At 36.4% G+C, this 14,021-nt stretch overlaps 1 protein-coding gene across 1 annotated transcript in view; it reads left to right on the forward strand.

The window, feature by feature from the left end:
- Positions 1 to 7,800, forward strand: part of LOC118743372 (semaphorin-2A) — a 160,791-nt gene extending 152,991 nt beyond the window's left edge. Inside the window, exons 10-14 of the mRNA XM_036475997.1 lie at positions 478 to 814; positions 1,320 to 1,483; positions 1,637 to 1,789; positions 1,892 to 2,000; positions 6,192 to 7,800. Of these exons, the coding sequence (XP_036331890.1) occupies positions 478 to 814; positions 1,320 to 1,483; positions 1,637 to 1,789; positions 1,892 to 2,000; positions 6,192 to 6,260 (832 nt within the window). The 3' untranslated portion in view covers positions 6,261 to 7,800. The remainder of the gene's footprint in view (positions 1 to 477; positions 815 to 1,319; positions 1,484 to 1,636; positions 1,790 to 1,891; positions 2,001 to 6,191) is intronic.
- Positions 7,801 to 14,021: the final 6,221 nt, after the last annotated feature.

The following is a 14,021-nucleotide window of genomic DNA, read 5'->3' on the forward strand; positions in this document are numbered from 1 at the left end:
GAAAATGAAAGTTATATATGCCAACAATAAGTTGCTAGAGCACTTTAAAGGCTCAAAATTGACCCCAAAATAAGGCAATGTTTACCGTTGTTTTTACGACAGAAACCGAATTGGTTATTTACAAAAATGAATCTGTCGACAGGTTTGGAATTTTATCTTTGAAACGCCACACTTTTCTTTGAAATCGCTTTATTAGTTCTCGTGCAATAAGCGTTTTTGTGAAGCTCTAAAAATTACAACTACAACATTTGAACATAGCCCCCATACCTTAAGGTAAGACGTATTCTACGTCAAAAAAAGTTCGTCGTGGTCGTCATCAAAAGAAGAGTTCTTATCCGAATATTCAAAAAATCTGGATAGCATTCCTAGTCCCAATCTAGTCCCATATATGTATTGCGTTAATATTATTACTTACTCTATTTAATGCTTTATTTACCTCCGTAACTCCATCAAATCTAAACTCTCTCCTTCTTACAGAATTCGCATTGACATTCTCAATCAGGAGTATACCGTCTACTATGTGGGCACAAATTTGGGGCGTATCTATAAAATCGTGCAATACTATCGCAATGGTGAATCATTATCGAAATTGCTTGATATCTTCGAGATTGCAACGAACGAAGCGATACAGGTGATGGGCATCAGTCAGGCACGTAAATCGCTCTACGTTGCCACAGATTATCGCATCAAACAAATCGATTTGGCGATGTGCAATCGACGTTATGACAATTGCTTCCGTTGTGTGCGTGATCCCTACTGCGGCTGGGACAAGGAGGCGAACACATGTCGCCCATACGAATTGGATCTGTTGCAGGTATGCGAAGTTGAACGCACGTGTGTCGGTGTCGGTTTGTCTGTCTTCCCTTTTTGCGGCAACAAGCCAATATAAATGCGGCTGGGCGCACGCGTAAATCATCGATGTCAATGCAAAGCAGCCACTGATTGGAAGGCACACACACAGAGATAGACTGTCAGACAGGCAGACGTACGGAAATTGAGACATTGAGCTATGCGCACAGACATAGAACTAGACATGCAGACAGACAAATGACAGATGCTAGAACGGTAGATAGACGTATGTATGTACATATGTTGGCAGCGAGATAAGCAACGGTTGCACGCCTCATGCTCTTTGATTTTGCATTGGCTTATCTGTGTGTGTGTGTGTGCTGCAAGCGAGAGCAATTTTCCGCCACAACACCTGCAATACTGCGGTGCATTCAAATTTTACCGCTATACATACTTTTATGATTCCTTTTACATACTGATCCACACACACACACACACACAAACATTTACATTTTTTCTTCCGCTTGCAGGATGTTGCCAACGAAACGAGCGATATTTGCGATTCCAGCGTGTTGAAGAAGAAAATCGTCGTCACATATGGGCAGAGCGTGCATCTGGGTTGCTTCGTCAAAATACCAGAGGTGCTGAAGAACGAGCAAGTGACTTGGTACCATCATTCAAAGGATAAGGGACGGTATGGCAGCAATGATTTTTTTTTTTCAAATTATTAACTGTATTTCCTTTTATTTTTATATTTATTTTTGTTACTTTGAAGAAGCAATTTTGTGACTTAAATCACTATTCACATTCTTCACTGAATTTTTTTTTCTATTTTTATTTCGCACAGCTACGAAATCAGGTACAGCCCCACCAAATACATCGAGACCACGGAACGCGGCTTGGTTGTTGTCTCTGTGAATGAGGCGGATGGTGGCCGCTATGATTGCCATTTGGGTGGTTCTTTGCTGTGCAGCTACAACATAACCGTCGATGCACACAGGTGAGTGAAATAATACTCTTTATCAGTGATTATGGAAATTATATAGTTTCCCGCCAACTCACTATACTTAATCCTCGTTATTTTTCTTTTTTTTCTTTACAGATGCACTCCTCCAAATAAAAGCAACGACTATCAGAAAATCTATTCCGATTGGTGTCACGAATTCGAGAAATACAAAACTGCCATGAAATCGTGGGAAAAGAAACAGGCGGTAAGTTTGCGTTGCATGTATGTTTTAGTGAATGGGTTTCTAACAAGCTGACGTAAATAAGTATTTATGTGGAGATTTTTGCCATGGGGTAATTTACGCAATTACGGAGGAAATAGGAAGTTTCTTAGGGTGTGCCATTCTGCATCCCAAAAAATAAGCTTATCATTAAACTTCACAATATTTTTTTTATTACCGACGAGAAATGCGGATGTATTTCACTTAATTTCAATACAGTGGTGGTCAGAGAGGGCTTTTATTCTGTGAGCGTCCATATAAAATCTATAGAAAACTTTGAAGCCGGTCACTGCCTTTCCACGCGGGCAAAGCTCTTTTAAGCTTTCTATATATTTTATATAGGAGCGCGCAGAATAAAAGCTCTCTCTGCATATCGCTGCTTATAAAGTCATTCTCCGCGGAATGTCTTGATAGTCTTGGCCGATTTGAAAAAGCTCACAGTATATCCTCTCTCTGGCCACCACTGATTTCAATAAACCAAAATTTTTTAATGCAGGTATTTTTTTAACTACCATTTATTTTTTAAATATATTTAACTTAATATTTAAAAATAATAACTTAACTAGGTGGAAGATAAAGCTGCCTTTTCGCAGAACACAACAATTGTAAAAATGTATTTTTGAATGAATTAGGTACACGGTTCATGAAACTATTTTCATCCCCATTTGGTAAAAAAAAAGTTTTAGGTTCTTCGAATTTTTCATTTACATATTCCCCTTTCTCCGCCAAATGAATGATATTTGCTCAATTTTTCTAAATTTTTGAATTATAAGAAATTGATACCTCCTCGGTTGGTAGTATTCTTTATTACCCAGCAAAAGCTTTGATTCTTTGGTAAGCGCTTACTTTTTGTATCCATGGAGTAACGCATTAAAATTCGCCGCAAGACAAAATTTTCCACTTTCTCGTTTACCCACTGCATTACAGGCATTTTTATATTCTCTCGCTTACCTCCAATGACATGCTCAGGTTAAAGTAATGTATTTTGTAAACTAGAAGGTAAGTGGTGAATCTCGATTGGGAAGCGCTTTTCGAAATTCACCACAACAAACATTCTAGTTTACAAAACACATTGCTTTAACCTGGGCATGTCATTGGAGGTAAGCGAGAGAATGTAAAAACGCTTTCACACTGCATTACCTGTAATGCAGTGGGTAAACGAGAAAGTGAAAAATTTTGTCTTGAGGCAAATTATAATGCGTTACTCCATCGATACAAATAGTAAGCGCTTACCGAAAACAGAAAAGTTTTTGCTGGGTAGATTCTTTTAATGCACCATTACCTTACTTGTCACAACTCCACAAGTTTAAACTAAGTGATTATTTTAAATATACAGACACATACTCCTTTTACCTCACGCTCCTCTGGAACGTCATTCCTGAGATAAATGCTGGCACCTGACCATATGGCGAAGTGACGCCCGCCAACCAACACCATTGTGGTCTACCGCAATGTGGTTGGCGATATTGTTAATTGGCTAAGGTGTGGCTGTGATGGCCACAATTGCCACTTACCCGTTTTTACCGCGAATGTTTTGTAAATATTTCATTAGCTGTTGTACTGTAAAAATCACAGTAAATTTACTTAGGTATATACATACATACATTTGTGCAGAGGGACTGCATTTGAATATTAATTGATGAATGTTTGTGGGTCAATATGTCAATCCGAATTTAGCGGCAGAAGTGACGCAATATGCTGAAATATTGATTAACTATTAAGTGCTTCTTCACGATAAATATCTTAAGTAATTTGTTATTGGCGCAAGTACTTTTACTAGCAAAATATGTATATATGATGTGTCAAAAAACAACATAATTGTGCTAGTTCTATATCGATCAACATTAAAAAATAAGGGACTAGCTATCTATTACATAACTATATAGTTATATATATGTATAGTAAGTCCTGGCTACACTGGTCATGACCGAAAATTACAAGACAGCTGTTAACAGTAAAGATAGTAGGGATGTCGGAAAAACAGCGATGCTTCGAAAATATATATGTTTTGCTTCGATGTATCGAAAATTTTCCACTCGATTTATAAATGCCTCGATGCATCGATGTTTACTATAAACTGACATCTCAATTACATCGAACGGCCGAATATTGTCTGAAATTCAAAGAAAGCAAGACGTAATTTTATAGCTCCTAAACTTTTAGTATATTGCTTTGATTTTTAATATTTTTTTGTTGCTGAGTTGCGCTTTGTTATACTAAAATTATATAAGCATACCCAAAAATGTTCAAAATGTTTTATTTCCATAGTGGAGGAAAACCTTATTCGAATCGATATATCGATGTAGGCCGCCCGATGCATCGACAAATATCGATGTAAGTTTCGAAGAATCGATGCGAGGAAAAACATCGGTGTATTTTTGCCACTGACATCCCTAAAATATAGCTTTTATTTAAAAGAGAGTAATGGAAAATAAGTAAAAAGTTTTTATTTAGATCAAAAGTAAAACAAATAAAAATCAGGGATAAATTCATGTTAGATCTTATTTTAGCTTTTTTTAATACTTTGGAATTTTTTCTACCTAGGTTCGGTTTTGAGCTCTTGCCGCTGTAGCCGAGTACTTAAATAGTAGTAGTACTCAATTTGTGGTCCCAGAGACATCAAACAAGTTTTTTCAAATAGCGATTGACGCTCGGCAGACAACGGCAAACCTCCGATGGTACTTCTTCTATAAAAAAAAGAGCTTCCTCGGAGGTGGAGTAAAAGTGTAGACCTCTCAATTTTCGTCACAATATCAAGAAACAGAACACGAATTGGAGGATAAGCTCGGCCCAACACGTAAACAACGTTTAGGCGCCAAACATTCACTTATTAGAATCAAATATCCTCCCGTTATCCTGTTGTTATCCTGCTCATCCCCAAATAACCTAGAATATAACCATAAAACTATTTAGGGGTTCCCCTTAAAGTCTTGAAAACTTCTAAAAACTCAGAACTTTTATTGAGAGGTCAAAATTTGTATGTCATGAAAAAACCGGTTTATTCGATATTTGAAAAACCAGAAATTAAAAAACCGCCTCTAGACATAAAAAAACCGGTGGAAACCGGTTTGGAAAAATTGAGCCTACAACCCTAATATATGTAAATATAGGGATATGCCAGTTCAATCACTTTTACGGCTGAAACATAATGCGTTTCTAACTGCCACAACATTTTGAATACATAATTTTTTTTATATCCCTTTGGGAACACTGCCTTTTTATATGTCTAACTCTAACTTTATAACACCGTTATTAAAATGCAATTACCTGTACTATTATTGCTTTCTTGCAAAGAAAATTGTTAGGGAATTCATCGATGACCATTTTCACAGTTACAGGCATTACAAATATAATTGTATACATTGATGTACATACATACGCATACTATGTATGTAGTATGTATCTACGAATATAAATAAACCTCGCGTGTAGCTCTTCGTCGACCGTTAGATAAATGTAGGTGTAAATACACTCCTGGCGTTTGAAAAAGTAATTAAACGAAATTACAAGCCTTCCAAAAGGGGAGTTGGTAGCGCTTTGGCAGTTCTGCTATTCATTTGGCTAGAGACGGCTTTAATTTTTGATTACGAAAATACAAAGTTAGGCGTATTTTCGTATAAAAATGTCTGAAGCGAAATATTATATTATATTATATATATTTGAATTGGCTACTTTCTATTTAATTTTTTTTTAATGCGTTAGACTGTACCACCTCTTGATTAAAGAAAACAAAAAATTGTTGTGCACTACTGAGCCTTAAAATTAAAAAAAAAAAATTATTTTTAATTTTTTTTGTCGAGCTAGTAGATGCATTTTTATGTTTACCGGGTTACCTGCGACAATATTTTTTTTTTTTTATAGTTCTAGTAAAATGCACGAAATACTCCCTTAGCAGATATTTATTGATTTTTGCTGAGTTTTAATTTACTGATGATAAGAACTGAGTGGGTACTAACTAGAACGGAGTATTTGAACTTTGATCAACTTTGGTCACAAAATATTCTCTCCACAAAACAAGAACAACGATATGACGAAAAATGTAAAAATGCGACCGCTACATTCGACAAAAAGATAATTGTTTTCAAAATTGCCTTGCAAAAATATTTCATATTTGAAGCTGTAAAGTGATCTTTTTTCTGGTTTTTTACAAGCCTCTCTTTCTATCTTTCATTCCAGCAATGCTCATCGCGTCAGAACTACAGCAACCAGCACCCCAACGAAGTCTTTCGTAAAAACAATGTCTGATATCAAGAAACCGAAGTACAACTAACGTCCATTAAGCTACGTCTATAAGTTGGAGCGTTTGTTGGCAGCCAGCTAATTAAGCAGCAAGGTGCAGTTAGGGGTACACTGAGGATTATATGTAGATTGCAGGAAACTATGTAGCAGCAAGTTAGGGTGGTGTTGTGACGTAAGTATTTGTATATGTTCACGGAAAGTGGGTAGAAAAAAGCATTGGTTTTTGAATGAAAAAGAGATAAGGCAGTTTGAGAACATCGAGAGCATTGGACGCATACTCGAACTCGTACCGGAGCAGCATTTAATTAAAAAAAATAACTTATTTAAAAATCAAAACAAAATAATAACTAAACAATTGACGAAAGTAAACAATTTATACACTCAAGCAATCGCATTATACCTTAATAAAATAAGCAACTAAAAATAAATTAAAAAATAAAAATAAACAAATACGAAAGTTTATAAAGAAAGCTACATGGAGAAAACAGCGATAGTTTCCGCATTGATAAAATACAAACAAAGTTGCAGAAACCCATCAAAATTAAAAGATCACACAAAACGACGCATTCATTAAAAATCGCTAAGTAAAAATAGAAACCAAAATGCTTAAATATAAAAATGTAGGTATACAATTTTTGCAGCAAGTACTCACATACATACGTTCATAATTATTCATGTATGTACGTAGCCATATGCAAGCAATACAACAACTACGACGAAATGCATTTGAAACAAAAGCACAAAGGGATCAAAAAGAGCATTTAACTCAGCTTAATTTTTACATTAAAAAAAAAAACCATTGAACACATATACTGAATAAAGACAACAACAACAATGAAATATTAAACACAAGACACAAATATCAGCTGCAACAAATTTAAATACAAACAGATAAACAGAGGACAATTGGCGCTGAACTCGTAGCAAAAAGTTGATTTTTCGCTAGGTTAAAAATTTTCGAAAAAAAAAACACGTTAACACTAATTACAATAAGCATAAGTAGTATAATTTTAAAAGTAGTAAACAGATTTTAGAAACACTAAGAATCTTTTCCTCGTAACAAATTTTGATTATATTCAGTGCATATTAAATTTTACTTAATACTTTTTTTAAATCATGTTTGCTTAGTTTTTTATCAAACGACTTTTTAAATAATATTTTTTTTTAATATATTACGCGTCATAAATTCGAGCCCTTAAAAATCATCAACGTCCCGCGTGTTGATATCTAAATCTTGCATACAGTTCAGCCTGTTTGCATTAACTACAAAAAAAAATAAAGAGTTCTCATTTTCCTAACATAAAAATTTTTAAAATAAATAAATACATAAATAAATTTTAAGATAAAACTACTCATATTGAAAGGAAACTAACAAGCAATGTGATGTTAAGTTTGATGCATTTAACAAAGTACTACTACTATTGAAAGTTAATCTAAGTAAGTATTTATGAGCCTCTTCGCTTCAAATAACTATGTAGTATAAAATTTGCTGCTAGAATATTTCAATGCTTATTAAAAAATTTCGAATTGCATTTAAAAAAAGAAAAAAAAAAACAAACAGAAAATATAGTAAATAGGAGTAAGAATGAATTAAAAAGCAGCAGTCCATAGTTTTTAAGCCAAAAAGCATTCAAAGATCTGCAGAGGATAAACAAAAAATTCGAAAACAGAGCTAATTTGCTTTTAAACTAATAATCCAATACTTTACATTAAATGCATACAAATTGAGAGAGACTTAAATTTGCATACGTATAACATATTTATGTGAGATAAAATTTTAATCTGTTAGAAAATGTTTGTCCCAACTTCTCGTTGCGTTGTAGAAGAACTCGAATGTACTTTAAATCAAATAAAATAAATTTTACTATTCACTTCACTTAGTATGTAGGCAATATTCCTTTAACATTATTTTACTATATGTATTTGTACTTATCGTAAGCCTTTGATGCATTTTAACAATAATTATCTAAAATATTTAACGCATACAATCCTAATGAAGTATATAAAAGTTATTATACAAGTGCATACATATCTGTTCGTATGTTTTCGTATGCGTTACAGTAGTTAAGTTAATTTTTTGATAGTACATTGTATTTACAAAAATAATAAAAAACGAAACGTGACAACTTCGTTCTTTTTTTTATCATTTTTATATCTTTTTCGTAAAATAAATAAATAGTTCGTAAGCGCTTAATAGTAAGAATAACTAAATAAAGTAATTATTACAAAATCTTTAAAATAACTGTTTCTCATTTGGGTGGTTGGAAAAGTTGCTGCAGGATGGATAAAAAACTTGGTTACAGAGTTGGTGGAGATGGCTTTTGCCGAGAGCTCTCCATCATAACTATAGACCGGCTTCCGGACTTCTGCAGTGTCTTTCCGGCGGAAGTACCTGCCATTTCTGCAGAGTAACGTCAGGCGTCTAGCAAGGCTCTAACCGCAATGGTGGTTCGCCCGAAATTGGTGAGAGAATGCCTGGCTACGCGCTGGGTCAAAGTTACATTTCGGGTAACTGCGTGGATAATGACTTGGCCAGGAAAGGCGCCCTTGAAAGGTTAGCACTGGATAGAGAGCAGCTGGGGACGATTCTGTCCTGCTACGGTCCACTGTTGGGCGGTTGGTGATCATGTAAGTTCAGTGTGAGTTGAGTGAACCGGTAGTGAGCTTTGTATGCTCTCAAAGCCTCAGCTCTCGCTATTGGTGGTGGTTCTGACAGGCCGTTGTACGATTGGCCTTCACGCGGTCAGGTTTAGAATCTTTCCCAATCCTTCCTTTATCAGCTGTCAAGGGGATAATCAGGTGGAATCTTCCCAACACTTTCAATTAAACAGCACAGGGGCTAAGATGGAAACAGCCGCATTTGCGGCGTTTAGCAAAAGACAACCTGCAAAATGGCTCAAGTACGTCCCTTGTCTGGCACAACCACTATAATCTAACTTAAAATTGGTTCATTTAATACAAATATTCCTTTTTCTTAGCTAGCCTTTATTTCTGTGGTTTTGCATTTTGACACACAAGCTTTAGAGAAGAAAGTTCAAGTTCGTTCTTGTCCTTTTTATAGAATTTTCCTTTCACGCATTTTCTGTGTTTTTATGCCACACGCATATTCCCCGCTCCCGACAGTTATCATGCTCCAGCAGCATCGGCAGCTGTGAATTGTCAAAGAATGAGAAATTAATTAAAACTCGCATGCACATAACAGCGCAATGCAAAAAGGAAAGAGTTGCACTAAGGCTGGAATTGGCACATTCCCAGTAGGACTAGGGTGCTTCCAAAATGTACTTTTAGCACAGTTCTTATTCCACTTAGAAGTATGTGGTTGCAAAAACATGAAGTCTTTAATTCGTTTTTATACGGACAATTCAGCATGAAGTGGGTGTTGTTGGTTTGGAGAGCTTTGCAGAGCTTTTTCCTTTCGTTCGGACTTATTTGCCGAGGTCAATGTTAAATTTAGCAATTAAGTGAAGTTTTCACGACCTACAAATTTTTAGGATTTCATTTAGATTTACATACTTCAAATATCTCAGAAACAAATTAATACCTAAAAGGGCGTTCTTTTCGGAACCACATTCTGCACGGTCCGACTGGGTTGCCGCAAGGAGCGCACAACATACATTTGGTCATACATACATATGTACTATGTATGTAGCCATGTGCAATAACAGAGCAGTATGAAAACATTGGATGTGGGTGTGGATGTGCGAAAGTACAATTCAAATGTCATACAGCTATGTATTTTCAACGAATGTATGCGTACGAATTTTCGCTTGGCAGCATACGAAAATTGCCTGCTGTTGCAGCCGTTTCTCTTCTTCTTCAAATTTTCATTCTACCACCTTTGCTGTCAAGTCCAAATAGAGTCAGATAATTGTAAGAAGTACCTACTCAAATGCAAATGTACTGGGAAGGAATGTTTGGAAAACTGCCGCATGGAATGAAGCATCGAACATTTTTGGACATACATACCTCATACAAATACATACATGATTACTTACACATTTATGTATGTGTGCGTAAATTGGCACTGTTTTTAATGCTTTCATTTCGGTTGCAGTTCGTGTTGTTAGTGTTTATGTGGAATCGCGTAAATGTTTTTTGTTTTTCCGTATTCTTAGTGGAAAATAATTTTTCGCCATCATGCAGTGCCATCTTGGGCCTTGAGTCTGTTCCGTGGCGAGAAAAAGGGTATTCTTGTCATTGACATGCAAGAAATATTGCCAATTAAAATCCTCAAGCCAACTGGGCGCTTTTGCCAGCCGCAGCAGGTTGCTAGCGAACGGTTACTCGGTTAGCTGATGGGGCGCAACCAACGCCTCCACTCGCGAAGATAAGGAAAATGGAAAAGCGTCGGCATTATTATTTTTAATTGAAATGCAGTTGGCGCCTGGATGGGGTGAGGGCGAGGACTTTTGCTTCTTTTAAATTCTCGTGTTCAACTTATTAGCTACCGTTCAAAAGAGCAGATGGAGCAGCCAGCTACAAAAGTGCTTGTTCAGCGTTATTTCTCACGCCCTTCGCATCTACATATATACCGAGCTGGGTATGTGCAATGTCATTAATACATAGATGTGAAAGAAAAAATATAACACCCTGCAGCGCAAGTTCTTGGTTGGACTTATCTCGAGTTGAGGGTTTTATCTTTAAACGAATGTTTCGTTGGATTCCCAAACAATATTTTAACGATTAACTAACCATGAGTGTAGCATGGGCATCTTACCATTTTACTAGAAGCCCTATACAAGTATAAAATTTTTTAAGGAAATCCTGGTCATTTTTAATCCAAAGTCGAAACCTTCTAAAGTCACTTAAGTTATTTATCAAAGTGGCACAGCAAATATTTAACGTATTGCTCTTATTTTCTGTTATTAAAAAGGGGTAAGTTATGAGCACCCTATAATGGCAAAAAAAAAAAATATTCTGCCGAATTTCCACTAGGCATTGAAATTACAAAAAATTTGAAGCATTTAAAAAATGCCATGTGTAAATGAATTTAATGGTTGTTATTTTTAACGTAATGACACGAATATTTTCTAATGCGTAACTTTGTCATTAAAATTTCTGCAATTTAATTCCTAGTGTAAATTCAGCATAAGTTTCACTCTTAAGCCCACAATTAATCGATACAAAAACTATTGCTTGACATGCTTGGATTTTCCAGCAGGGCGGCCACTCAATAACAGCACAAGTTCACTTTTTTTTCTGTTTTTTTTTTTTTTCATAAACGGATATTGTTTCCACTTATCGACACAAGAAATCGCTGCTATTTCTTCGAACTCATGAATAACACTGGTCTACAAATTTCAACTTTTTTTCTGCGAATAAGACGGGACCTGGTGTTTCTGAACGGATTTTTCGTGCTGAACACGAATCCGGGGTTAAAAATGTCCCATCACGTCACGTTTTCGAGAAAAAAGGGGTTGAAACCCCTAAAAACAGCGTTTTTGGCCATTTTCGAAAAATTATAGAGCTGAACCCTGACGTGGTACAAATTTTGCATATATCAGAAATTAAAGGCTAAACCGTGCCCTTTCGAATGAGCCCTATGCCGAATTGATCGCGTGCACCCTTAAAGCAGGGGGTGTATTTGTGTTTAGGGGTGCAGGAAAAATTGATCACAGAAAGAATTTAATCTTAAACGATCATAGAAAATTAATAATGCCAAGGTTTTAACTATATTAAAAGTCGCTGATTACGAATCTGCAGTTAGATTTTAAAAATTTAAGAAATTTATATGGTCGTTTAAGATGAAATTCTTTCTGCGATCAATTTTCCCTGGACTCCTAGACACAAATACACCCCCTGATCTAAGGGTGCATGCGATTAATTCGGCATAGGGCTCATTCGAAAGGGCACGATTTAGCCTTTAATTTCTGACATATACAAAGTTTGTAGCACGTCAGGGTTCAGCTCTACAATTTTTCGAAAATGTCCAAAAACGCTGTTTTTAGGGGTTTCAACCCCTTTTTTCTCGAAAACGTGACGTGATGGGAAGTTTTGGACCCCAGATTCGTGTTCAGCACGAAAAATCCGTTCGGAAACACCAGGTCCCGTCTTATTCGCAAAACCCTTGTAGACCAGTGTAATTTATGCAAAAAATGCAATGCCGCCCGTCAATGTGTCTACTGGGCGCGTATTTGGGAAATGAGTCTAAATATTGGCCCCTAATTGTGATGCGTGCAGAGCAGGGAATTTAATTAATAAACACAATGTGGCGCACTCAGCCGAGGCAGGCAGGGAAGTTGAGTGAAGGCGGGTGGGCTTTGCAGCGCTGTGGCTACGAGGGAAACCAGTGCATAATGAGTTAATTTCCTTGGAAGGGCGAATAGAAAAATGTCTTAGTATTGTGTGCTTTTAATTGATTTTTCTGACTTAATTTGCAATTTGTGGCATAATATAGGACAAGGGGTTTTATCTAGCAAGATGGGCAAATTTAATTGATTTAAATAATGAGGAGTTTTACTTATGTTATATGGGAACGGTGTTTGTATGCACACATATCAATAATCTTTTTGCTGTCCTTGCAAAGACAGTTCCTCAAGTTGTATTCTGGATACGAGATGTTCAAGGGGGTAAGACTTTAGTTTTACGAAATCCAACTTGCATAATCTACAGATATCACCCACAGCATGCGGCAATATATGTTACACCCTTTCATGAAAAATTCGAAACTTTTCCGATAATACATTGTGGTATATTTATGGCGTGGTTTAGATTTTCAAGCATATTGAAGATTACAAATTTGACAGCACATTGCCCGTTCTCACTTTTTTCGTTGGTCTTTCCGACAGGGTAGGTGGTTTTTTGGAAATATTTTCCGTCATCCATTGACGATTTTTGTTTAGAGACAAACCGGTTTCGGGGTTGCGCCATCTACAGTGTAATTTTTCGTTTTTTTAAGAGCATCTTAAAAAAGATTTGAAATGAATCATTGTGCAAATCTTCTAACCAGTCAGTGTCTGTCCGCGATGAAGGCGGTTCTGGGTCGCCTTTGTACTTTTCTAGCATAGTTCACCAATGCTATTTAGAAATAAATCGTTGATGCTGTAGGTTTTAGCTTATTTATTGCTTTCATCTATGATGGCTATGAACTTCTGATCCTTTTCTATCTCTGCAGAGATTCGAGTGCAGACTTCGGGCTTCAGGGCTTATGCTTCATTCATCTTTTTTGCCACTATCCCTTTCCAAGCCAAGCTATGTCAAAACCCAGAATCGTTGGCTTCTGCTATATTTCTCTTCAATTTCAGTAAGTCCTCCTAATCTTACTTGATTAGTTAGGTGACCAAAAGTTGGTCGGTATGTTGAACTTATCGGTGGCATTAGGGTGGTCTAATAATTGGCTCTACCACAGCTGAAGCACTTGACTCTAGCTGGATCTTTTTCCGTCCGCAGCAATCATAACAGTAGCTCACTAGGGTTGTTGAGCTTACCTACAGCTCGTGAGCACAGGAGACTAGCACTATTGGCATTCTCGTTTGTTCAACTGCTACGAGAGGAGCTAGTCTGCGACTTCCAACCGCTGTGTGCCTTCTTTATGGGCTTTTTCTGCCGTAGAAGCGTTCGGTGCTGCCATTTAGTTTTGAGGGGATTGCTTTTATCTACATATTTTAGTGGAAAAGATGGAAGATAAGAATGATTAGCTCCAGAGGTCTGTCTTACCCTATGGCCTCGGCAATAAAAGTGAACCCATCGAGTACTTTGCCTGTTTATGCGATTTTTGGTATATTTTTTTAATATTTTTGGCCGATGGCAGGGCGGGCTTTTTCCTGA

The sequence above is a fragment of the Rhagoletis pomonella genome, unplaced genomic scaffold (genome assembly GCF_013731165.1).
Source record: "Rhagoletis pomonella isolate Grant_MI unplaced genomic scaffold, Rhpom_1.0 Rhpom_scaffold_00007, whole genome shotgun sequence".
Taxonomy (NCBI): domain Eukaryota; kingdom Metazoa; phylum Arthropoda; class Insecta; order Diptera; family Tephritidae; genus Rhagoletis; species Rhagoletis pomonella.